At 38.8% G+C, this 27451-nt stretch overlaps 1 protein-coding gene across 3 annotated transcripts in view; it reads left to right on the forward strand.

Annotated features, from left to right (window-relative positions):
• Window positions 1-7786: 7786 nt before the first annotated feature.
• Window positions 7787-27451, forward strand: part of TRUB1 (TruB pseudouridine synthase family member 1) — a 32579-nt gene continuing 12914 nt past the window's right edge. For 2 of the 3 annotated variants that reach the window (XM_007111981.4, XM_055081120.1), the window contains exons 1-4: window positions 7787-8109; window positions 11395-11493; window positions 17781-17836; window positions 24028-24109. In XM_007111981.4, the coding sequence (XP_007112043.2) occupies window positions 7830-8109; window positions 11395-11493; window positions 17781-17836; window positions 24028-24109 (517 nt within the window). In that variant the 5' untranslated portion in view covers window positions 7787-7829. The remainder of the gene's footprint in view (window positions 8110-11394; window positions 11494-17780; window positions 17837-24027; window positions 24110-27451) is intronic. The other variant, XM_028481531.2, reaches the window with a different exon arrangement.

Raw genomic sequence — 27451 nt, forward strand, 5'->3', positions numbered from 1 at the left:
GATACTGATAACACTTTCTCCAGGCTGTTTATAAATGACTTGATTTGCAGCAGTGGTCAATATGAAAGTTATTTCACATGCCTATCACAGAGCATGTGCATAATAAATATTTGTTGTACAAATGAATGCTAAATAAAATAAAAACAATCAGATCTACTGTGTCGCTTTGGCAGCATTAAAGACAACATTTGACCAATCACAGAGTAATCTGTTCTTTTGTATTTGTAATTTACCTAATATATATAATCACGTATATTTAGTTTGTATTAAACTATCAATATTTATATTATTCATGCCCTTTAATACAAATTTAATGTTTATAATTGTGTATATTGATTTAATTTGGGAGTTTATTAAATGTCCTTAATGTATCTCGATAACATTGTGTACATTGTAGGGAATCAGTTGTGCTCTTTGAATAAACATTCTGAGAGCTCAGGAGTAATTACAGTCATCTCTTTATAGACCAAAAAACACAAAACGTCAAGCACTCTTATTTTATGCATTGTAAAACGTCTGTATCGTTCCAGGTCTTTCTGCATTGTATCTCCTCTTTTCCATCTCTTTGCCCCTTAAAACTTTTCACATTTGTTTAACCTGAGCTACTATATTGGGCAAGGGAGGGCATACTGCTCCTGTTTGCTTATTACCGTGAAAATGTGCTTTTTTTAATAGAGAGGTCATGTGAGCCAGCTAATGCATTGGCATGTGAACTAGCTTTTACTGCCAAATGAGTCAGCTGAGATGGGAACATTAATTTATTTGAATGGGTATGAGTTGACAATGCCGTAAAGAGATATTGGTACAGCTTAATGGAACAAACTGTCACGAAAGTGTAGGTTGGGTATGGTGTAATTCGGCAAGCATCTGAATGTTTCCATGTTCACAAGTATCTGCCTTTCCTGATCTGAAATGTCTCTTGTCTCTTGGATTCCTCCACTAAAATGGAAATACCCCTAGAGAAATGACACGTAAAATTATTGTCAGGTGTTAATATTAGATGGAAATTGCTGATATTCAAACATTTTGACCTACACAAGCAGTAGTTTTATTTGATTCAACATCATACCTTCATAGGGATAGTTTATCAGATTGTCTTGTTATTTTTTTTAATTAATTTATTTATTTTTGGCTGCAATGGGTCTTCGTTGCTGCGCGCAGGCTTTCTCTAGTTGTGGTGAGTGGGGGCTACTCTTGGTTGTGGTGCACGGGCTTCTCATTGCAGTGGCTCTCTTGTTGCGGAGCACGGGCTCTAGGCACGTGGGCTTCAGTAGTTGTGGCGCACAGGCTCAGTTGCACCCTGTCAGATTGCCTTGTTATTGAACTGAGGGAAGAGAGGGCAAGAGATCTTTGCGATAGGGAAAGATTTGGAGTATGAAATACTACCTAGAGTCAGCCATGTTATCAGAACCCAATAACACCTCCCTCATTCCAGACATAATAATTCTGTTATTGCTTCCAAGATTATATTAGTTGTTCTGGTGGCCATTTTCTATTCATATAAAGTTTATAATGCACTCACGTAAGGCTAGATATAGACTGAAATTCCTCCAATTTTTTCATTTAGGTTGATTCTAAATCATGTTTTCTATGACTTGTCCTTGAAAATTGGTTTTTAGCATCTATATTCTAGGACTTAATGTTCATCTCTTTAAAAGTTCATTTGAATTCAGCTTATCTATCTAGTCTATCCATTCTGATTAGTAGTCACTGAGAAGCGGTTACATTCTGGATTTTGGAGTCAGGCAAAACTGAATTCTAAATCTAACTGCCACTCATTAGTTGTTGGACCTTCAGCAATTTGCTTGATCTTTCTGAGCCTCAATTTCCTCATCTTTACATGCAATATTACTTCTCAGGGTTGTTTGATGAGTTACATGTGGGTCAGTTATAGTGCCAATTCTGCACATTCCAAAGTAAAGACTAGCCTTTGGCTACTGGGAGGTAACCTCTGAGCCCCTGGTATATCCTGCCTGATAAGGATGCTTCAGTGTGCCTGAGGCCTCGGGCTACACTGAATTAGTCTGCCCTCTGGAAGGCTGGAGACTGAGTAGTTAAGTGTCAGTCATACAGGCACTGTATGTCTGCATAGTTGATCCCCAATAAAAACCCTGGAACCGGGCTTCCCTGGTGGCGCAGTGGTTGCGCGTCCGCCTGCCGATGCAGGGGAACCGGGTTCGCGCCCCGGTCTGGGAGGATCCCACATGCCGCGGAGCGGCTGGGCCCGTGAGCCATGGCCGCTGAGCCTGCGCATCCGGAGCCTGTGCTCCGCAACGGGAGAGGCCACAACAGAGGGAGGCCCGCGTACCACCAAAAAAAAAACAAACAAAAAAAAACAAACCCTGGAACCAAGGCTCAGGTGAGCTTCCCTGATGGGCAACACTTGACACAGGTTGTCACATTTCATTGATGGGAGAATTAAGAGCTGTCCTTGAGACTGCACTAAGAGAGGATAGCTGAAAGCTTACACCTGGTTTCTCCTGGGGCCTTCATCCCATGTGCCTTTTCCTTTTGCTTATTTTAATCTGTATCTTTTTGCTATAATAAACCAAAACCATGAGTTATTATAGCTGTTCTGAATTCTGTTAGTCCTTCTAGCAAGTCCAGTCTAAGTTTGGTCTTGGGGACCCCTGAAACATCCACTTTATGTGAGCTATATACCCTCAATGAAATTATCTAACCTCACTTAGTTTCATTTTCCTCATCTGTAAACTAATAATAATAATAATAATACCTACCTTGCAGTGAAGTTCTGGCACCCAGCCTACACTTTATTTTCTCCACAAGCATAACTTGAGAGTTACTATAGAAATTCCAGGAAAATATAAAGTGCCAGAACATAACATATATATTCAACAAAAGTTGGTTCCCTTGAGTAATCTTGTTTGCAAGTTCTCATATCTTCACTCTCCCCCCACCCCTAGATGTAACTTCTGGACTAGGAGATCTAACTTCAACTAGTGCAGAGATGTCCTTTTCCCATCGTTTTGCCCCTCATGGACATCCTCCTCCTCCTATCAATTGTTTACTCTTTTCATTTTCATCCAAAAATCATTCTCCTTGATGGAGAAGACAGGAAAAGTAGAAGCTTGGCTTGACCTTTATCAGTTATTTGCCTCAAGCAGTAAATCTATCTCTTTCTTGGTCTTCTTTAACAGTTCCATTTTATTTTCTTGTCTCTGGTATTTTTTTCCTGTTCCAAATAAGACTTTTCTGGCCTTACTCTTACATACTTGTGATACTTTTTAGTATTTATCTTTTATTATCTGCAATTCCTCTAAAAAAATTCTTTGCCTAATTAAAAAAATATTTTATTGCTACCTGTTTTTCCTAATTACAAAAGAAATGTATGGTCAAAATTAAAACTTTAAAATATTTATTTCTTACAAAGTAAAACTTTCTTAGACGTTCACCTGTAAAGAAACCACAATATATTTCCTTTATATACTTCAGCTCAGAGTGCCTTGTGCAACCAACTACTGGTTTCTTTAATTATCTTACCATTTTCCTCCCTATTAGGATAATTCTCAATGGCATAAACAGAAGATTTTTTTTGAGAGTTTTCCAGCTCTTTCAAATTTCATACAATGAAACATACCCATCTTTTCTCTAAACTTTAAAAATCTATGCTTTTATCAAGTCCATGGTATAGATTTGGGCTTTCTCTTCTTGGGTATCAGGAGCACATTTTTTAAAAAATTATTTATTTATTTATTTATTTATTTATTTTGGCTGTGTTGGGTCTTCGTTTCTGTGCGAGGGCTTTCTCCAGTTGCGGCGAGCAGGGGCCACTCTTCATCGTCGTGCGCGGGCCTCTCACTGTCGCAGCCTCTCTTGTTGTGGAGCACAAGCTCCAGACGTGCAGGCTCAGTAGTTGTGGCTCACAGGCCTAGGTGCTCCGCGGCATGTGGGATCTTCCCAGACCAGGGCTCGAACCCGTGTCCCCTGCATTGGCAGGCAGATTCTCAACCACTGCGCCACCGGGAAAGCCCAGGACCACATTTTAAAATGACAGTGTCGGGCTATATGGTCTATAAGTCCGCATCAAGCACTATTTTTTAAAATAAATTTATTAATTTATTAATTACTTTTGGCTGCGTTGGGTCTTTGTTGCTGTGTGCAGGCCTTCTCATCGTGGTGGCTTCTCTTGTTGCAGAGCCCGAGCTCTAGGTGCCCGGACTTCAGTAGTTGTGGCTCGCAGGCTCTAGAGCGCAGGCTCAGTAGTTGTGGTGCATGGGCTTAGTTGCTCCGTGGCATGTGGGATCTTCCCAGACCAGGGCTCAAACCTGTGTCCCCTGCATTGGCAGGCAGATTCTCAACCACTGCGCCACCGGGAAAGCCCAGGACCACATTTTAAAATGACAGTGTCGGGCTATATGGTCTATAAGTCCGCATCAAGCACTATTTTTTAAAATAAATTTATTAATTACTTTTGGCTGCGTTGGGTCTTTGTTGCTGTGTGCAGGCTTCTCATTGGGGTGGCTTCTCTTGTTGCGGAGCCCGAGCTCTAGGTGCCCGGACTTCAGTAGTTGTGGCTCGCAGGCTCTAGAGCACAGGCTCAGTAGTTGTGGTGCATGGGCTTAGTTGCTCCGTGGCATGTGGGATCTTCCCAGACCAGGGCTCGAACCTGTGTCCCCTGCATTGGCAGGCGGATTCTTAACTACTGCGCCACCAGGGAAGTCCTCATCAAGCACTATTTTCTATGATTCTGTCATCTATAGAAAGTTGCACAGATGAGCAACAGTTGGAGAAGCCTTTGTAAAGAGCAGCTCTCCCAGGCACACATACCTATAGCAAGGACCAGAGAAGTGCCCCAGTGATACAACCATGGGGGAGCCAGTGACAGATATGGAATAAAACCTGAAAGTTTTATCAATTTTTGATTCCCATTAATTAACAATCTTTGGAGGCACATGGGTAGTTGAGGACAGCATGGAAGCTAGTCTAGAAAGCTGAAGTTTTACATAGCAGTAGGTAGTCTTATTTTTTCTTTGCTTCAGTTCCATACATATAAAATGGAGATACAAACATTTGAGGCCACATGAGATAAGCTACACTGGGCATATACATATTTTATGTGTCCAGCACTCTACTTTTCCGCGAACTGGCGCTAATTCCCCTCTATCTACATGGTTTCTGCTGGAGCTGCCATGTTTATTCATTCCTTTATTCAACTACTATTTATTGAGTGCTATATCTGACACTATTCCATGTCCTGGAGATATAGCAGCGACTAAAGCATACAAAAATTCCTCACAGAGCTTACATTCTGATGGAGGAAATAAGACATTAAACAAAATAAGTAAATATTTGGTATGTCAGATGAAACATGCTATGGAGAAAAATCAAGCAGGAAAATAATCAAGGAAAGTGCTGTGATTGAGGAATGAAATTAGTGAAGTGCTATGTTCATTAGGTGGCCAGGAGTGGCTTCATCCAGGATATTTTTGGAATTGGATCAAAACAAGATGGTCTAAACCAAGAATGTGGAGTAAGGAGTAGAAAAAAAAGCCTGTTAGAAGCAAATGAGAAGAACGAAAAAGACACAAGAGAGTAGCATGAAAGGAGGATGTGGGGAGAGAGGGATAAAAAGAGAGAACTTCCCAGGTTCTGCATAATATTCGAGTACACTTCTGATAAACCCTTTTTAAAAAGAATCCTGCTGATAAATTCTAAGCTGATATGAATCAGTTTCGGTCACTCCCAACCAAAGAATCCTAACTCACACATGTATTAAAATAACTTATAAATGCAAGCCTTGCCCAATGTGGGAGATGTTGATTACCTCAGAAAATCAGAACTTGATGCTTCTGATGCCAATAATACAGATTTGATAGCAGAGTTGAATTAATTTTGCTGTTCCCTAGCATCCAGGAAATAAAATGTAAAAGAAATACTTATTTCTTTGTTTTCTATTAATCAAATGAGATCTGATTCTGCACTGGGCTTGTGGAAAATTCAAATGAAAGCGTTATTTTTTCGCCCCTAGTTATGCCCTCCCTCCAGTCCCCCCATCAGAGTCACAGCAGAATTAGGGAAGCTTACTAATGTCTAGACAACTGGAGAGAGGCTCCCTAATTTCCAAGTCATCACTGTTCAAGCCTGCTTTAAACTTTCTCTGCCAAGGGAAGAGCACAGAAATCTTACCGAGGCTAAAGGACGCTTTGCTTCCTAGGGTGTAGCCATCCCCTCTGAAGCCGAGCCCCCTTCCTGGAGAAGGGAAAATCCTGAAGCAGGCTCAGGTATTCACTAATCATGGGACCTGTCAATCTTTCAGTTTCTCTCTCCTGATTCTCAAAACAATTCTCTTCTCTTCTGGCCTCCAAGGCATCCTGTACATAATGTTTTCAGTTAGCTTAGGTTTCTATAACAGACCACAAGAGTAAGTAAACTGCTCCTAGGAATTTCAGCTTTCCACCCTACAAAAACTCTCCCTCCCTTTCTCACTCCTCCACAGATGCTGGGTTTTTTGTTTTTTTGGTTTTTTTTTTCTTTCTTTTTGTGGTATATTATACGTCACATAAAATTTCCCATTTTAACCATTTTAAAGTGTACAGTTATGTGGCATTAAGTACATTTACGTTGTTGTGCACCCCAAAGATTTAATGAGTCCAGTGATCTGACTGAGGCAGGGAAGGGTGGAAATATAGGAAGAAATAATTATTGTATTTAAAACGTTTTTTCACTCTTCTTGAATGAATGGGGCAAGTTCAAATGGGATCCCATAATTGGTGATTGTGAGTAGCTAAGAGGCATCATTAGGGTAATAGATATTAATGTGAAAAAGGATGATGAGGTGAAAGGGTGGCTGTACGGAAATTTGTAGGAACAATGAAGACAAACTTTATCTGTCTCACAACACTTGTAATACCATTTAATATATCTGAAGCAGAAGTAAAATGAAGAATTCTTCTCCACTTTGCCTGTGCCAGGATCAGAAGTGTTCCTGAATTTTGTTGGGGAGTGAATAACTTCTAGATAGGTCTCAAATCTAAAGTAAAGTTTAATTTTATGAACTGCAATAATGCCTAAGCAATGTGTTACTAAAGGATGCAATCCACAGAAGAGTTAGTATTAAATATCTTAGAATTCTTAAGAATTACATGTGAGTTGTGGGGTTTGGGGGGTGGAAAGGAGTGCATGAAGGGCATCAAAATAAGCCTACGTGATTTAGCACTGGCTTGGCCTATAGGTTTCTTTCAGGAATTTGAAGAACTCGTATCCGTATCCATTTATCTGTTCCCAAATATTTAAGTGCCTGCTATGTGTGAGGCACTGGAATACAGCAGTAAACAAGGTAAACATGTTCTTTGCTCTAATAGAGATTACATTCAGGTGTATTTTAATTCTGAACCATGAATCCAAGAGCACAATAAATTGAATAAAGCAGTGAACCACGTGAGCCGTGGTACTTCACAAGCTGCAGCGGAAGTCAGCATTTTAAGTTTTCTATTCTTGGTTGCTGACTTCTGCTTAATTCTTGAAGGGGGCGGGGCGAGAGATGTGAAGAGATTTCTCGCCGAAAATATACACAGACTTGGTGTTTGGGTTCGGCAACCCCAAATTACACCTGCGGCACCGAACTAGCCCCACCTAAGAAGCAGGCAGTATTACACGAGAAAAACTACTCCATCAGAGCCCTCGGAAGACTCAGCGACTCTCGGCCCGCACGGGAAAGCCACGGACTACAATTCCCACAAGCCCTTGCGATCCCACCCCGCCCGGGCAGCTTCGAAGCAAGGGAAAAGACTAGGGGTTGTCGGGCGCACTCCTTGTTGCGTCATTAGCGTGCGACTCCACGAAACAAAACAGGTCTGGGCTACAGAAGTATGGCAGCTGCTGAGGCGGCGGTGGTATCGTCGTCATCCTTGAAACCAGACACAGCCCCAGTCCCCGAAAGTGCAGGAATGGCTGCAGCCACGGCCGCCACATCCTCAGCGATGGCTGCAGCCGCGGCGGTTGCGGCCAGGACCGGATCCGAAGCCAGGGTCTCCAAGCCCGCGTTGGCTACTAAGCTGCTGTCCCTGAGCGGCGTGTTCGCCGTGCACAAGCCCAAAGGGCCCACTTCAGCCGAGCTGCTGAATCGGCTGAAGGAGAAGCTGCTGGCAGGTACTGCAGCCGGGTGGGGACCAGGCCGAGGCGAGGCGGTCGCCGTGAGAGCGGAAGCCGCACAGAGCACACTGGGCTTTTCGCGCTCTCGTGGCTCAAGAGATAAGAGGAAGGGAAAGGGAGAACGGCCACGGTGTAAGCTCTGGACAGAAATCTGGGGCATCTCCAGCTTGGACTTGTCCTGACGTGAACTCCTGTAGCCTAGTTGGCAGTTGTCGTTCTCAAGGGGAAAAAAAACAAAAACAAAAAGCAAAACCCACACATCCACAAATAAACCTCTGCTCTTGGGCCTGCAAGACGAGTTTTCTACAATCTGATCCCTCAGAAGCCTTTTGTTTGGCTCACGTAGATGAACTCTACCCAACGGAATCACTGGCTCTCTACACCCCAAAGTTGCATTCTTAAAAATATGTTGGAAGTGCGGGTGTTACTTAGTTAACCAAGACTCAACACAGTGGTTTTCATATAGTGGGCATAAGAATTATTAGAGTCCCTTGTACAAATGCAGATTCCTAAATCCTTGCCCCCGCTCAGAGACTCTGATTCTGAGGATATGGGGTATTTTTAGGAAACTGCATGTTTAAACTGTTGCTCCGGGTGATTCTGGTGTAAGTAGTCAATGGACCACATTTTGACGAACACTAAATATAACTTGGTCATTTCTTAGAGCTTTCTTTTTGTTTGCTTGTTTGTTTCCTCATATACACTGGGAGAATATTAGAAAAACCTGAAGGATCTCTTAGTTCATCAGTCCAGTAGATCATTTCAGACAGTCCAGTAGATCATTTCAGACAATGGAATCAAGGAACCTTGGATTTTTTTGGACTCTTGCAATAAGCCAGACCTGTGCTAGCCTATGGAGAGGTGAGGGTGAAAGACACTGTGTCTTGCTAAGCTCATAGCAGTAATTTCTGCAAACTTTGGTGATAAAACTATTTAACTGGGTTTTCAAGGCCCTCCAGAGTTTGTCCCTGGCTTATTTTTCCATGAAATCAGTACAGGAAATTTCTTCTTTGTTTAGTGTCCCCTGGCAAATGTTACCGCCTCCCCCGCCCTTTTTACTGCAAAAGCAAATATTCTGGTAGGAATTTGTTAATTAAAACTGACACAATACAGATTCAAATGTTTATTGGCAAAGGTACATTCCTGAAGATGTTTAATGTTTAATACCTGTGTTATATCTGCTTATTCTATTGTTATACTTTCATTATGCTTTGTTACCTGTAAGGATAGGTCATGTACGGGATGCTGAAGGAAGGAGTTACATCAAGGGCAAGCTTTGTGGTGTCACCATGGAGTTGTTTCCTTCATAGAATTGCTTTCATTTGGCCTGATTTGTTAGCTAAGATAAGGCTTTTTTGATCCTCAAGGTAATGATTATCATTCTTTCTTTCAGACAAGTTTCTGATAGGATTAAAGCCATATCCTGGCCTTCTGGTTAATCTGCCTATCAAGAACTGAAATTCCTCTTAAACCTTAGTTAAAATTGATTGTTTCAAGGCTGTTGCTGGACCATCTTCTGGAAGCCACTCACTCAGAAGTAGACATTCTCATTACTCTCCATTTCTATATTGCTTGTGATTGGCCTATTCTATATTTATGTTAGCCAGACCAGGGCTTCCCAAATGCCATTCTAACTGGCTGTCAGAATTGTCTGGGAAGGTTCTCTTAAAGATACAGATTCCAGGGCAAGACATTCTAATGCCAGCCAGGTTTGACAACCGCTGATTTAGGCCACGGTCAATCGTCATGCTCTCTACTAACATTCCTTGCCTTTCCTTACATTGATTCATGTCGTACTAAAATCTCTGCTCTTCCGTCTTTTTGAATCCTTCAAGGACTAAAACATATCAGAATTTTATAGCTAGAAAAGATCTTAATAAATATTCATCCATGAATGGTACCAGTGGGGTGAACCAAATTCCAATATAGTAGAGGCAGTGTGTCTTCAAACTTGAAAGAGGTAAATTTGGGCACAAAGGGAAGACAGTAAATTTTAGGGCCTCCACACTCCAAGGACCGTCAAGTTAAAAATACAAAGAGTTCCCCAAAATATTTCTATGAATACAGTACAAGAGATCCATAATGGGTTGCAAGTGGAAGTGAAGGGTTTGAAGCCTAGGCCTGGCCTTACAGATTTATGTTAAAGCATATGGTCATGTCCTTCCAAGCAGGGTGATGTAATCAGAGAGTGACAATAGGGCTGTGTTCCAGACTGAGTTCTGACTCAGTAAGGTGGTAATTACAACCCAACTTATCCTTTGGGCCATTTAACCTGGCTTCTTCACTGTTACTCTTCCTTCCCTCCTTTCCCATCTCTGTCCTCTCTTTTCATTTTCTTTTACTCTATTTTCCATCTTCTCTGTGTCAGTGGTAATAAGGAAGGTTTGATGGGTTTGGAGGGGTACAGATCAATAGAGCTCTTCCTTCTGTTCTCTCCTTTCTCATTTGAATCCTAGTAGCCAATATTCTCAATATAATGTTATATGCCATGATGATGAGGAGGATGATAATAACAGCATATTGTTATAGTGCTTTGAGTTTCCAAAGCACATTCAGATAGCATTATTTCATTTTGTTTTTTACAATAGGAATACGAGATAGGCCAGGTTGGCTTTTTTTTTTTTCTTTCTTTTTTAATATCTAAATGCTTTGGAGTATAAGTGGCAACTTAAACTTGTTACCCTCTTCCCACATAACCTTCTGTTGAGATTAGCTTCTTTAAGGAATTGAGAGTTTTGATTAGGAGAGGAGGACAGACCTACAGATAGTTTGGGAACTTAGTGTTCTCAGAAGTAACCCTGTATGAGATGTACTCCCAACATTTAGGTAGCTAGAGAGACCAGCAAAGAACACCAGGGAACAAAAGAGATTTTAGAAATGAAATTGAGGACTTTAAAAACTAGCTGCCTATGTAAAAGCTATCTTCTTTTCATCATTCTCTATCTACCAGCCCACTACTACCAGGAATTTACTAGATCTTTGCGGGTTCGTGTGGATATTTACCCACTTTAAAAAAAGATTTTTTTTTTCCCTTGGAAAATGAATTCTAGTTTCTAGACAACTAATTTGGGAATACTATTTCTTTGTAATTTAGGGAGCGTCTGTACATTTTAAAGTCTGTTCTTTGTTAGTAATATCATCATAATCTTAATATATTAAGTGCGTACAGTAGTTTTTATTTGTTTTGAGTACTCCATCCACACTGCCTCATCCCGTATTTATGGAGATTCTACTTCATTTGTTTCAGTAATCACCTTTTTTTCATCCCAATTACTCTTATAGAAGCTGGAATGCCTTCTCCAGAATGGACCAAGAGGAAAAAGCAGACTTTGAAAATTGGGCATGGCGGGACTCTAGACAGTGCAGCCCGAGGAGTCCTGGGTAAGAGACACGAATGGAAGTTTGACGTAACTGCCACTTAGAAAGAAGTATTGATTAAGAACAGATTAAATTAACTAAGGCCATGCCATTTTCAGTCTACTTTGGAATATTTCAGGTCTACCGGATTTATAGTGCCATCTTCTCAAGAAGCCCTTGTATCATTTGGCACAAGGTATAGAAGGCTGTTAGAAATAGCCACTTTTATGTCTGGATGGACTTTGAGAAAGGGTTTATATCTGTGCAGAAAAGAGTTAACACAGCAGGCCTGAAATCACGATCTTTAGAAAGGCCTGCTTGCATCTGGGGACTTGGACTTGGTTGTGTTCCCACCCTTCGCCATCCGATAAGGATGGGTTTACTGTGCCTTGACTATTTGTGTGAACAGTGTGGTTTATGCTAAACGCCTGCTTTCCATCTTGGAATCTGGGATTTTGTCCCGCCATGCAGGCAGAGGGTGTCTGGGTGACCATTCCTCTCATCCCCTCCAATGAAAACTTTGGGTGCTGAGTTTCTAATGGGCTCCCTTGAGCAGGAACATTGTACACATGTTATTCCTTGTTGGATTGTTGGAGGAAGGAGTGTGCTCAAGTGTCCCCCCTCATAAGAGGGAGAGAGAATAAGGAACCTGAGCATGGATTTTCTCCAGTGTCTTTACCCTTAGCATACAGCTCTGTAACCTTAGGATGTCACTGTAGGTAAATCTTAGCCATGGATGAATCTTCCAGGGTGGGATAGTCTTGGGGACTCCTGACAAGGTATATGGCTCTTTGTTCTGCCTATATCGAATCTAACTCTGACATTAGCTCTCTTGAGAAGGCGAACCTTATAGTTCTTCAGAGGAAGTCACTTTGTCTTGGGGACATTAGTTAAGTGTCTTATTGCATGTGGAGGAAAATTGATAGAATTGATTGAGGGGAGAAGAGTCATTTATCCATTTTTCTTCCATCCTTTTTTTTTTTTGCATCTAGTAGAGGTTCTGAAGTCTATCTTTATAGACTGTTAAAGTGTTTATCCACAGGACAGGGTATGTTCTTAGAAACTTTTTTGTAACTGTATCCACAGTCACAGAAATACATATGTTGGGATTCTCCCTATCTCCCCCTTCCCCACATACTAGAACAAAACTTATGGAACAATACTTACCTTTTTACATGCCCTGGTGTTTTATATTTTATTGTATTCCATTTTTTAAAATGTTGATCATAATCCAGTAAATTGACTTCATGCTGCCCTAATGGATTGTGACTCATGCTTTAAAAAATACTGTGCTACATGATCCAATCCATTTTATTAGAGCTAAAATTAGATACAAATAAAAACAAACCTGATCTAAGCTAGCCAAAGGAAATGAATGCTTACTTAGAAGAAAAGGATAAAATTGGTGAATAAAATTGTATTTTTCAAGAAAATCAGGGGCTTCCCTGGTGGCGCAGTGGTTGAGAGTCCGCCTGCCGATGCAGGGGACATGGGTTCGTGCCCTGGTCCGGGAAGATCCCACATGCCGCGGAATGGCTGGGCCCGTGAGCCATGGCCGCTGAGCCTGCGTGTCCGGAGCCTGTGCTCCGCAACGGGAGAGGCCACAACAGTGAGAGGCCCACGTACCGCAAAAAAAAAAAAAAAAAAAAAAAAAGAAAAAGAAAATCGGAAGCAGTTTATGATTTTGCATTTTCTGAAATTACAGATTTTATTTGATGCATGTTGACCAAAACATCTTTACCTGAGGTTAAAATAGAAAAAAAACACATGGAAATTCATTTTCCCGAATTAGAGAACTTGAATAGGCAAATTCTGACCCCTTAATTACTGTTTTTTACCATAACTAATAATAATCATTTATTGAGCACTTATTGTATGTGCGGTCCGTCCCATAGTTAGTGGCAAGGTCAGGAGCTGAACCTGGACCTGCTCAGTTTTAAAGTCTCTTTCCTAACCTGGGATGGCAAATACCTGGCACTCCTGCCTTTGTTCCCTGCTCCCCATGTCCATAGCAGAAATTACCAATCCATCACAGCATTCTTTGCCATTGGTTCTAGAAGTGGCTTCAGGATTCTTATCAGTTCAGCTCTATTTATTATAACCTTCTGTTTTCTAAGGCACAGCACCATAAATCCAAGAAGAAAGAGGATAAAATGTGCTGCTCTGATAGGCAGAATAATGGCCCCCCTAAAGATGTCCATGTCCTAATCTCCAGAACCTATGAGTATGTTAGGTTACGTAACGAGGGGGCATTAAAGTTGCACATGGAATTAATGTTGTTCATTAGTTGACTTTAAGAGATATCCTGGAGTATCCTAGTGGATCCAGCGTAATCAGAAGGGTCTTTAAAAGTGGAAGAGGAGGCAGAGGAGTGTCAAAAAAGATGTGGCAATGGAAGCAGAGTTTGTAGTGATGAGATTGCTGGCCTTGATGAGGAAAGGGGTCATGAACCAAGGAAGGTGAACAGCTTCTAGAAGCTGGAAAAGGCAAGAAAGCTCCTCTAAGAAGGCTCCAGAGAAAGATTCTCCCCTAGGGCCTCCAGAAAAGAATGCAGTTGTGCTGACACCTTGATTTTTACCGTAATAAAACCCACCTCAGACTCCTGACCTCTAGAACGGTAGGATAATAAGTTTGTTTTGTTTTAAACCACTATGTTGGTAATTTATTACAGAAGCCATAGGAAACTAATATACCCATCTATTATAAATCACTTAAAATGGAAACTGAGTTTTTATACACCATTTTAGAAGTTATTTTTTAACTTTAGAGGTTAGAAAATTACAGTGAAAAAATTTAGCAAATACAAAAAAAATAAAGTTGAAAATAAAACTTATACATTTTCTACCTTCCAGCAATAATCACTGTTAACGTTTTTGTTATATTTCTTCCTAGCTTTTTGTCTATGCAGAATTTTTAAGTTGAGCTGTTTTACTGTATGTATGTACATTGTATCCTTTTTTTACTTAACATCATAACATAGCATTTTTTCATGTTAATTAAAAATATTTGTAAACATGATTTTTTCTTTTTTTAGACTTTATTGAGGAATACTTGACCAATATAATTGTGTATGTTTAAAGTGTTGAAATCATATCAAGTATCTTCTCCAACCACAATGGTATGAAACTAGAAATCAATTACAGGAGGAAAACGATATTAAATAACACACTTCTGAATAATCAGTGGGTCAAGGAAGAAATCAAAAGGGAAATCAAAAAATATCTTGAGACAAATGAAATGCAAATACAACATATTAAAACTTATGGGATGCGGCAAAAGCAGTTCTAAGAGGGAAATAAACATTATTTTTAATGGCAACATCATGTGATATCATATTGATTTAACCATTTCCTTATTTGAGGTCATTGGAGGTTATTACCAGTTTTGTTAGTAGGACTGATTTTGTAAGGATCATCTTTATGAATAAAACTTCCTCTTTGTTTTGGATTATTAAGATAGATTCCTGGAAGTGGAAAGATACTGGTCTTTTAAAGTGATTGCAAGGGTCTTGGAGAGTTAGATAAATGGCAGTAGAAACTTCCAACTGCAAAATGCGTTGGAATTACATGTGTAATAGACTTGCCGGCCCTAAAGTGACTCTCATCATAAATAAGTTCAATGATTTGAGAATAGAGTATTAGGACATTTGTATAGGTTTGGAGATAGTGGCTTTATTTTTTTATAGAGAAACATCTGAGCACAGAAAATTTGGGAGATAGAGTAGTAATTGTGAGACAGTACTTGGAAAATCCTGGTTTTCATTCATTCTTCTAATTCTGCACACTTTTTCAAACTGTTGTGTATTTGCTTATGCTTTTCCTCTCAGATAAACTGCTCATCTCTGTCTTCTTTAGTTGTAGAAATCCTACTAACCTTTCCTGATTTGGTTAAAATGCCGTCTCCTACATGTGAAGCCTGCTCACTTGCTTTTTTAAATTGCCAATGTAAAACTTCACTGTATTCTTTGTTTTTGTTAACTCACTGAGGGCTAAAACCAAGTCTTGTTTATTTCTGTACCTACACAATAAAATTTTGAATGGTTGAGTGGGAAGAAGCTGAATAAAAATTCTGTCCCATAAACTGTCCCTTGAATGAAAAGCTGCTGGTTGGCTAGGTCTCAACTCCAGTTAATTTTTCTATATACCACTTCTGTATTAGTCTTCCTAAAATTCTGCTTTCACTAATCACCTAACTTCAATGGGCCTTGGTCTTCTTGGATATAAAATGAGAGCGTTAAGCTGGGTAACTCCAAGATGGCTTCTTGTTTCATTCTGGATCACTGAACTAGCAGAGAAATCATCATCAATCCAGCATTTAAACCATGATAGAATCAAACACATCAGACTGCTCTTAAGACACCCTGCACTCTGGTTGAGAAACCCACTGTGCTCATCCTTGTATCTGAGAATTTGTCAGTTTGTTCCTTCTTTAGAACATGCTTCTCTCTTGTCTGCATCTTCAAATCCTGTACATCCTTTAAGCCCTAAATCACGCTAAATGCTTGAATGAAGCATTCTTTGGCCTCTGTAGCCCTTTCGAGTGCTCCTTCCTTTGACCTCCTACAGCAGTTATTCTCTCTGTGTTCATTTTGACACAATCATACACTGTTGTATTGTTATTTAGAGTTATTCGCTCATTAATTCAGGCAACATTTTTTTGAGCACTTGCCGTTTCCCTTATCTGTATTGTATTTTTCCCACGAGATTATAAGCTCTTTCAAAGTCAGGAAATGTGCTGTTCCATTAAAAGTGTTCTTCTTGGGATTGAGTGCCTGGTAGCTCCTTGCAAAATATTGATTGGGGATTCTTGAATGGAATAAAATTGAATTGAATCTTTTATTATTGTACAAAGTTTTTGCCACAGCAGCAGCTGCTATTATTTGAAGAGTGCTGTGCTCAACAGAGGCTCCTGAAGGCAGACAGTTTTTATGTTGGTCCTTGAACCAATATGCCTGTTAGAGAAGCCGAGAGGGGTGGGGGTTTGGGATGGACTTTATGAAGGAGTTGGGATGTGAGCTGTGTTTCAAAGGATGGACTTTGAATACTTTACTAAGGAGTTGGTACTGTAGGCATTGGGGCCCTATTGAGGATTGTTTGGGGGCTTTGTGCAGTATAGGTTTTCAGAAATGGTATGAATTAGAAGAGGAAGGGATAAGATGTAGAATAGCTAGGTTTACAGTATATAGGCAGATTTAGGCTGCTGGCAGTGGGAAGAATGCCTAGAGGAGTAAGGTGGCAGAGAGGATGAGAGGAAGGGGGTCTGCTGTTAGTCTGGTTTGAACTTTAACGCCACCATTTACTAGTCGTGAGATGCTGGGCAAAGTTCTTAGTCTCTCTATGCCTCAGTTTCCTCACCTATCAAATAGGGATAATTGTATTATCTTTCAGGGTTGTTATAAGGATTAAATGAGCTAATGAATGGAAAACATCTAGAGTAGAATTTGATTCATAGTAAACTCAGTGAATCTGCTATAAATATTCATGATAATTCTTTTAGCCTGCCAGTCGTTTCTCCCTGTTGCTTATAATTCTGAATTGTGGTGGTTATATTGTGTTCTTTTACAAAATTGTATCCATTAATGAGAAGTACTTCAATTCTTACAAAAATTTGCTTGCTATTAGGTGAAGGAATGATTATTCAGTTCTCACAAAAATTTGCGTGCTATTAGGTGAAGAAATGATGATGTCCTCTCATCCTCGGTTGGTGAAATGTGTTGTCATAAGGATAATGTTTGAAATTGAGGAGACATGTGAGCCGTTGTACTTTGTGTACGGCCTACATGAACATACACTCTCCAGGCTCTCATTTTACCCTGTATTCTTTTTGGTGTTGGGTTGATTTGTTGTTTTTGTTTTCTTGATTGTATACTGCTGGGGCACTAATCATCTTTAAATGGTTCATTAGTTATGATGATGGCTTTTGCTTTGTTTAATAATGAACTCTGTCAAATATTTTATCATACCAAGATTAATTGTACCATGTATTTTCACTGATGCCCAGATAAAATTCCAGTGAGTCCTTTGAGGTTTTTCCAAAACTTTTTGTTATCTAATTGTCTGGATTGAGGTTTCTATTATGTTTCACACTTCGGAAAAGGAAAAAAATTCTCCCACCCCCACTTCAGAATTTCTTACTTGCAGGACAAGTTCAACCGATTGGAGTAATAGGAGCCCTCACATTATGCTAAATAAATGGTTTTCCAACTTTACATTACATCTGCCAGGAAATTATGACCAATGTATGTCATAAAACATTTTTAAAACCTAGTTTTTACAATAGAGTGTCATGATATTTCTTTCTTTGATTTGTAGTGGTTGGAATTGGAAGGGGAACAAAACTGTTGACCAGTATGTTGTCAGGGTCCAAGGTAAGAATACTGGAATGGTTCTGTTTTTCTTCAGTGTTTTCTTAATGACCTATGTGTTGGATTTTATCAATTAAAAAATAAGCTGTATAAATTGCATGAATGAGTGTCAACACTGAGTATTAACACAATGTCTATAATCATGATATCTGAGATTCAGAATATTGAGACTGTAAATTCATGATTGAAAAACAAATTTGACTCATAGAAGCAAAACTTCTGTGATGCCCATAATTTAAACATATATGTATTTAGGGTTTTTTGGGTTTTTTTGTGTTGTATAATCGTATTTCTTAAATGAAAGGGAACTTACAGATCATCAATTCTACTAGAAGATTTTTTTAAACCTTGCAATTTTTGTAGAAGCAATACCATTTTGTAAACCATGCAATTTCCAACAAAAGATATGCTTTGTTCAATGGTTATGAAGTGTTTACTAAATAAAAGAATGGGGCCTCTTTAAGATGATGTTACATCATTCCTTGACTAAATCCGAAAGCATCGTTCGAGGTATTTGCTAGGAGAGGGTGGAGGGGTTAAGCAGAGGCAGGAGAGGCTCTAAACCTGTTGAGTGAGAACCCTCATCGAAATAGCAGGGGAGCCCTAAGACAAGTCTAGATGTCAGTGTTTGACCTCTCCGGGCCTCTCAGTTTTTCCTTAGGAAAAATGGTTTTGATTCTCTCAAGGGTCTCTTCTAGCTTTAAAAGAGATAATAATATCTGTATTCTAATTAGCAACTAGGTGCTGGTTATGATAGCTGGGGCTAGGCGCCAGTGAAAATGCCTGTGGAAGGAAGATTAATTTGCCACTAGTTAGGGAAGAATTTCAGCAATTTCCTGGACTAAACTTTTTATTTGTTTTAAAACCCTTGCTCCAAGCAGGATATAAATAGTTTGGATAAAGTGGTTTTGTCTAAATTGTTTCTTAAAAAAAAAAAAAAAAAAAAATGTGGTCAAAGACCATTTAAAAAACTTCCCATTTCATTGCAGACTGATTGATGACTTTTATAAAATACAATTAAAATGTTATGGCAATGTCAAATTGCTAAAGAAGTTTCTAAGCACCTTCATTTTCTGAACTTATCTCATGGTGGATACTGGCCCTTGGGCCATACTCTGAGTGCCAGGGGTCTAAGTAAGCTTTTCTTAAAATAAAAAGCCCTGGAGAGCCTGTTGCCTTTGACATCCTATTTTAGTTATTAACTGGCATAAAAAGCTGTGTCTTTCAGTTGGGAAGGATCTTAATACCTTAGATAAATGGAAAAATTTCCATGCAGCTTGCTCTGCAGTCTTCAAAATATTGGTGTTGAAAAATCACAGAATATAAAAATTGTGTTAGAGTGGAGGAGTTTGACAGTTTTACAGTAAATTTGAACATTGTACTTAAATACTGACCCATGGAGTTTAGAATCTGTTTCTGTTACAGGATTTGCCAGTTGCTTGATATATGTTTCTTAATTCTAAAGTATGAACAATGGTTACCTTGATACAGGATTATGGATGATTGTATTTTCTTGTTTCACATTATTTGGTATTCTCCAAAATCTTTACAATGAAAAGTCACTTTTCTAATAATAGCAAAAAGATATATTTACATTAAGGAATGTGTTTGTTTTCTTTTTCCCCCCAAGATAAAATACGTGAAGTTCACTGGAATATTCATTATCCAGCCCTCCCCTCCAAAACCACAAGTACATGTAACACACTATATGTTGTTGAAAGGTTTTACATGTAAATTCCAGGCATATTTCCAGAAATATGATGACTGGAAATATAAATACATCATTGGCTCTGGCTTAAGTTTATTTATCACAAACCATTTTGGTATTCAGCTAGGAAAGCTGAATATCATACAGTGAAATCACTGATCCTCAGGTGCCTGTAAAGTAAATAGAAAATCCCAGGTGCATCTTATTATAGAGACCTAGTTCTTGGGTGTTTCATGTTTCAAAAATAAGCGTTATTATCTTGTTAGTTATTTGTGTTTCTTATACTTTTAATTATAGATTATGTACCTGTTGAAAAAATTAAATCTTTTAAATTTTACCTTTAAGTATGTTGGACATTACACTTTTATCAAAAGTAGTTAAAAGCTGTTAATGAATTTTTTAAAAATTTATTTATTTAATTTATTTATTTTTGGCTGTGTTGGGTCTTTGTTGCTGCGCTCGGGCTTTCTCTCGTTGCAGCGAGCGGGCGCTGCTCTTCGTTCCAGTGCGCGGCCTTCTCACTGCGGTGGCTTCTCTTGTTGCGGAGCACGGGCTCTAGGCGCTCGGGCTTCAGTTGAATATCATACAGTGAAATCACTGATCCTCAGGTGCCTGTAAAGTAAATAGAAAATCCCAGGTGCATCTTATTATAGAGACCTAGTTCTTGGGTGTTTCATGTTTCAAAAATAAGCGTTATTATCTTGTTAGTTATTTGTGTTTCTTATACTTTTAATTATAGATTATGTACCTGTTGAAAAAATTAAATCTTTTAAATTTTACCTTTAAGTATGTTGGACATTACACTTTTATCAAAAGTAGTTAAAAGCTGTTAATGAATTTTTTAAAAATTTATTTATTTAATTTATTTATTTTTGGCTGTGTTGGGTCTTTGTTGCTGCGCTCGGGCTTTCTCTCGTTGCAGCGAGCGGGCGCTGCTCTTCGTTCCAGTGCGCGGCCTTCTCACTGCGGTGGCTTCTCTTGTTGCGGAGCACGGGCTCTAGGCGCTCGGGCTTCAGTAGTTACAGCACGTGGGCTCAGTAGTTGTGGCTCACGAACTCTAGAGTGCAGGCTCAGTAGTTGTGGCACACGGGCTGAGTTGCTCCGCATGTGGGATCTTCCCGGACCAGGGATCGAACCTGTGTCCACTGCATTGGCTGGCGGATTCCCAACCACTGTGCCACCAGGGGAGCCCTGTTAATGAATTTTTAAAAACAGATTTTGTTTTTAGCACTGGCTGGAATCTTGGAGATCTTCTTATGCAGTGACTTTCAAAAATTTTTTGACGAAGACCCATAATAAGAATTTCATTTTGCACCATGACTCTATATATCCATTCATGTATAAGAACCAAAAATTTTATCAAACAACTTTAACCCTATGTACAGTGTACTCTTGATGTCTTTCTTTCATTTAAAAAATTGTCTGCAGCCTTCTAATGAGGCACAGACCTGCTGTTTGACCTAATGTTTACTTTTTCCACTTTTACAGATGAATTTTTATTTGCATCACAGTGCTACTAGAAAAATGAGACTTTTAGTATGTGTAGAGTGGGGTTACTTCAGGAGTAGAAATATTTAGTTCTAGGATGGCAGATATTCGCTGTTCATGTTATAGCCATGTCGTAATACACCGTTGCCTCACCATCCAGTCCTAAGAAGAGACATTGCTGATTGAATGTGGCCTAACACTCTTTCCTGCTGAACCAAGAAATATCCTTAGAATCCTGTTCAATGTAATAAATACCAGTTCATACAACACTATCAATTAATGGGTGGAGTGCTGACCTTTACCTAAAATCTTTAGGCCATCAGATTAATTTGCCTCCATTTTGTGAAGACCACAGATTATTTAGACCACCCCACTTCTTTCATGCATTCCTTCCCAATCAGATTGGAGTAAGATCTAAGAAAAGAGCCCTTCCTTGTCTTCGTCATTAGCTTTCTCTCTTGTCGTATGGTAAGCCTTGCTCTGCCAATGATCAACTTCCTCTTGAGTCATTTTTTTCTCACTGCATTCTCTTTTGGGATTATGAGTAAAACGTGTACATAAAGCATATAGGTTTTCTGTACAGTGCCTGTTATACAAAAGTTGCTCAGTAAATACTGTTACTACTATTCTCAAGTGTTTCACTATCCCCAAATCTCTCTCTCCTGAGTTTCAGGCCTCTTGGGTCTCTGGCTACGTGTTCCATAGACATTAATTTTATGCAAGCAGTTTCTATTGGAAATCTTGAATACAGTTAATTTCGTTGCTTTTATTTCTATCTATGATTTTTGGTGGCCTAGGCAAAAATATGACATTCATTAGAAAGAGAAAGCATGCCAGTTTTTTAAGGAAGAGACTTTACTCTGGGCATTATAGTCAGAAAGAAGTTTCTTACAGCAAGGGATATTGAGTGACAGATAGTGGTTCTCAAAATAGTTTACAACAGGTGAAGAAGTGGATCTGCATGAAATATATAACTTTGGTGAAAGGATTCTAAGGGGGTTAGGCTAATACATCCCTTTGACCTAACTTGATCTAATTATGGAATATAGATTACCTAGAAGAAGGCAATAGATGCATAGTCCCTTTACTCTCGTCCCTAAATTATACTTTCTTTGAGCCAGTCATTCAGCAGAATCTGGATGGCAGATGTACTTTGAAGTAACAGACTTTGATGAGGTTTTGGAGTATTATCTTTATTAGCTTTCTATATTGCTGATTAAAAGTTGGTTACTTATATGTGCTTTTGAAACCAGTGAGTGATGGAAGGGTTGATGTTCTATTAGGAAATCATTGATGCCATATAAAGACTCTTAACTAGCATTTTCCAGGTATATATATATATATGCAGAGATAAACCATAATAGTACCTGTAGGCAAAGCCGGCATTTCATCAGAAAGCAGCTTTGTATCCCCCTCCAACCCTTGAACAAGTGTTATCATTGGGATATACAAACTTTTCCCCCGGGATATGTTCAGAGGGCAGTAATTTCCCCCAGGTATACAGTAGCATTTTTAGGTTAACCAGTCAATGTCAACTCTGAAGTGTGACTTGAATAATGTTCCTCTGAAACTTAACAACTCTCGGAGATTAGAGCATCTCTAATCTACTTTCTCCAGAGGTAGTCTAATTTGTACCTTTTCTTTACACTCTATTAATATTCATACATTTCATAAGTACTATATTGAAAATTTTGAAGGACTTACGTTTATGAACTGTATAGAGCTATTGCTTTTTAATGAAGATATTCAAAACCACATGTTTTCAGTGTGGTAGCATAATAAGCTTATCATTAATAAACATAATTCTTCAAAGTTCTCCAGCTTAAATTGCTCAGCGTAACTACAGAGTCTCTTCAGTGGGAATTATATTCCTTGCATTTTTCTCACTACTTCATGTGAACCTCCAAATAAAATTTGAATTTGATCAAAAGAGAGGAATACAAAGAATATGTAGTATAAGTGTGGCCTGAGATGGGAAGCAGAACAGTCCTCAGTTAACTCAGTGATCTACTTCTTCACTTGTGAATAATGAGCAGTTCTGAGAAGTGACTTTTATTCTTTCAGAGAGCTTAAGAAGTAGCAATTTCTCTTTATTAAGAAACACATATGTACATTACTTATGCTATACTAGTTTTGCCTTATTTTCTACATATTTAGCTTTTGTTTAAATGCATAAACAAGTTACTAAGATTACTCTTGGTATTTCATGTAAGAAGTAATAAATTGATTAATTAAAAATTAATTTTACTTTTAAGTATGGTAAAATCATTGAATCTTGAGATGACTAGGTAGGGGATTATTGTACCATTCTCTCTACTCATAGGTATATTTGCAAATTTTCCTTCAAAATCAAAACTGCCCAGTAGAAAACTGGTTAAAAAAATTTTTTTTTACAGTAACAGTATATTTATAAGCCATGATTATCAATAAAATCAGGCTTTTCCTTGTCATATTGGCTGGTGTGGGAAGTTTCTGAATGTTCCTCAATCTGTACAGTACTTCCCACATATCAAAAACTAACAGAGCGGGGCTTCCCTGGTGGCGCAGTGGTTAAGAACCCGCCAGCCAACGCAGGAGACACGGGTTTGAGCCCTGGTCCGGGAACATCCCACATGCCGCGGAGCAACTAACCCCGTGCGCCACAACTACTGAGCCTGCGCTCCAGAGCCCACGAGCCACAACTGCTGAGCCCGTGTGCCACAACTACTGAAGCCCGCCCGCCTAGAGCCCGTGCTCCCAACAAAAGAATCCACCACAATGAGAAGCCCACGCACTGCAACTAGAGAAAAAAGCACGTACGAAGACCCAATGCAGCCAAAAATAAATAGATAAATAAATAAATTTATAAAAAAGCTAACAAAGCAATTACAGTCTATTGATTTTTGCCTTTATTTTGTATCACGTAGTATTAGTAAGGTTCTGTATAAACTTTAAGACATGCATAACAGTTCTTCTTTACCTTATGGCCTATTTCTCTCCCTTGTTTCTCTTCCTCTAGAGGTATATTGCCACTGGCGAACTGGGGAAAGCTACTGACACGCTAGATTCTACAGGGAAAGTAACAGAAGAAAAACCTTACGGTATGAAGTTCATCTTAGGTAGTCCTTGTTTTTAATATTTAGAGAAAGTTTCTCTGAATTCAGAATTTAAAATAAATCTCATATTCCCAGTGATTTTAATTGTCAGTACATTTCTTTGGGTTAAGAAGGTTGGAAATGGTTTATCACATATTTGCTTATTTGGTATGTCTGTTAATAAAGATTTATAATAATTACCTCTTTTCTTATAATCAGTTTTTCTTTAATGTGCAGAAGTCTTCCAAATAACTCCCTTGCCAGAAAACCATTTATAGCTAGGATTTAGGACATTTTTCCTAGTGAATGTGAAACAAAGCAGAGAAACTCTCTTGCTAGATTTTACCTGCATCTTGCCATTGTTGTTGTTTTGGTTTTCTTTTCTATAATTATCTCTTAGCTGTTGAAATAAATGTACTAGGTTTAGTACTTTAAAATTGATCATATTCCTGTGCTTTTGGAGTATGTAAAAAGATAAGACAAAAGGAAAGCTGTTTCTCTAGCAATAAAACAGAACTCATTGGGGCCCACCTTAATTTTTCTACCATTCCTTCTAGCACTACTTTAAGAAAGGATAGATAAATGAAATGGTTTCCTAGCAATTCTCATAGTGCTTATGCTATTTATAATGCAGCAGTTGTGGTTTTTGTAGAGTCAGTTCACCTACATTATTTTGTCATCAATTGTGAATTATTTGTAAGCTTCCTGGGTTTCTTTTCTGCCTGGGCTTAATGTTATTTTTTTTTAATGTACCTATAGGCAGTCTAGCATCTGCCTCCCTATGTTTTTGTGTTGAGTGGTCTTAATATATATTACATGTTACCCCGGTAGTGAGACCAACCTTCTTCTTGTTCATAATAGCTTCACTTGTCCTGTTAACATTTATATGTGGCTTAGTATCTTACATGATTAATCAAGCACCAAAATGAAAAGAAAAATCACTGATTTATTTGGAGTCTTTAAAAAAATAGATGTTGAATTAGCCTTGAAATTATTATTATTATGGAATAATAGCAGATGCTCACTTAATGGAAACCCAACTGCAATCTACAGCCAGAATGCTTTTAAGATTAAAGCTGCCTAGGAGGATGTCAGCGATTTCCAGAGTATCCTACAGTATATGTCAGTACACATATAATGAGAAGAATGGTGAGGAAGTAAAATTGGTGAGACTTGATTGGATGGGGTAATGACAGAGAGGAGGTTGTTAACCACGACCTAGGTTTCTGGGTTGTAAAACTGGTTACATGATGGTGCAGTTCATTGAGTAGGTGATATTAGAAGAGGACCAGGGTGATGAAACTACTTAAACATACTCTTCCTTCCTGCCCTTAAGCATTTTGGAATTTTGTAAAACTCTACTTTGTATTGTATCATTTATAACCTTATTTACTTACCTTAAAGAAAGCATATTAGTTTGTTAAAATCGTCTCATTATAATCTTGAAAAGCAACTTTCTTTAGACCCTGAAAAGGAGAGCTCCCTATAGTTTATTGAATAGTATTTGTGGCCCCAGAAAATGAGAGCTCAGAGAATTTTGCTGATTGACATGATTTTTCTGTATGATTCCTGTAAATCAGTAAATGTTTGTCATCTGTTTAAGCTGTACAGCAGGGTACCAGGGGGAAGATAAATATAAGACCTACCCTGTTTCCTTAAGGAACTTCTGTCATATAGAGAACTAGGACCTATGTTCTCAACCCTCTGTGAACTAATACTAAGACCTATAACCTATATTTTCTAATGGCTTCTTTATAATCCTGAAATAAAAGTCAGAGGTATTCTCCGCTACCTACACGTTAAAAAAAAAAAATCAATGTAATACAGTAAATGGACTATAAAGAAGAAATAAAGGTAATTTATAGTAAGATAGACACATCATTATGTAAATACACAGATATTACTACATGGAAAGTCTTCATGAAGTAGTGATGTATATATTATATATAACAGATACTTATACATAAATCACTGTGAATGCCACAAGTCAAATGCGGACTGACAGGAATGTTGTATTGATGACTCAGTACTGGAAAGTTCAGTATATGTAAGACTGTACAAAAAATTCTGCGTTTAAATGGGAAATGGAGTTATGTTCTAGCCTAAGGTAACTATAAACAGACTTCCACCCACATGAACATCTGGCAGACCTCCAGAAGTCATGCAAGGGCATAGGACAGTTCTTCACTGTGCTGTACCACTGCACATTGCAGGAAATCTAGCATCCCTGGTCCTCGCCTATTAAGTGCTGCTGATGTCGCCACCCTACCCAATCATTATAACAATCAAAAATACGGTTCTTAATTAACCTGTTGAGAACAACTGACATCTGGATAAAGTAAGGCAGTATGCAGTAAATGGCAGTGATCTTAGGTCATTTTATCCTACCTAGACAAATGATATTTTTAGCCATAGAAAATGAGTCAGTAGCTCAGTAGACGCAACGTTCAAACCATATTAATAGGGCCCTTTCTTTTATTCTCTATCCTGACACCTTCTGTTATTTCTAAATAGTGTTTTTCACCATTTATTAAATATATATTTACATGTTAATTCCTAAACCGGGGCTGAGACCATGTCTCTTTTGGTTCTTGGTGTTTAGAACAATGTGTGGTATACAGAATAAAACATTTAGTGTCTGAATAAACAAGGCTGGTGATAGAGGCGTTTGCAAAGATGACTGCGGGGAAGTCGCAGGAAAAGCAAAGCATCTTCCTACCTTCTGCTGCTCTTTTCTCGTCCCCACCGAGGTATTAAGTCTCAGGTACGGTTGCCGGTGTCTCTGAGGACATGTGGCTTCAGTGTGCTCATCTGTTCTGCAGGGAGCTCAGGACACTAAGGTTGTGGCTTCCCAGGCTGTCTTGGATGTGGGCCAAGCTTCTGGAAAGCCCTAACCGCTCCTGTGATGGGAATCGTTTTTTTCTATACCTCCTGTGGCTTTTCTTTTGGGAGGCAAGAAATGTAAAATGAAAGTGGTATCTCTTGCCAATCCTCTGTTCTAAGCACGACCACCTCTTAGTCCCAAAATAGAAAGCGGCCAAGTCTTCTGGAATGGGTGCAGCTAATGTTGTATCTTAATGGGAGTGGCTCCTCTTGGATTGTGGTTCGGCTGCCCACGTTTTCTAGAGGAAGCTGAAAAGTTAAATTGGGTCTCAAATTGTCATTTAAACAAATAAGGCACACACTATAGTAGGGCTAGTGAGTATCTGGGTATCAGTCATCCCATGGTGCCTTTTGTTTTTATTTAAACTTTTTTATTATAAAGTATTTTTACAAATAAAGTTAAGTGAAGAAAATATAAATTTATAGCTTAATGAACTATCACAAAGCAAATATCCATGTAGCTAC

The sequence above is a fragment of the Physeter macrocephalus genome, chromosome 20 (genome assembly GCF_002837175.3).
Source record: "Physeter macrocephalus isolate SW-GA chromosome 20, ASM283717v5, whole genome shotgun sequence".
Taxonomy (NCBI): domain Eukaryota; kingdom Metazoa; phylum Chordata; class Mammalia; order Artiodactyla; family Physeteridae; genus Physeter; species Physeter macrocephalus.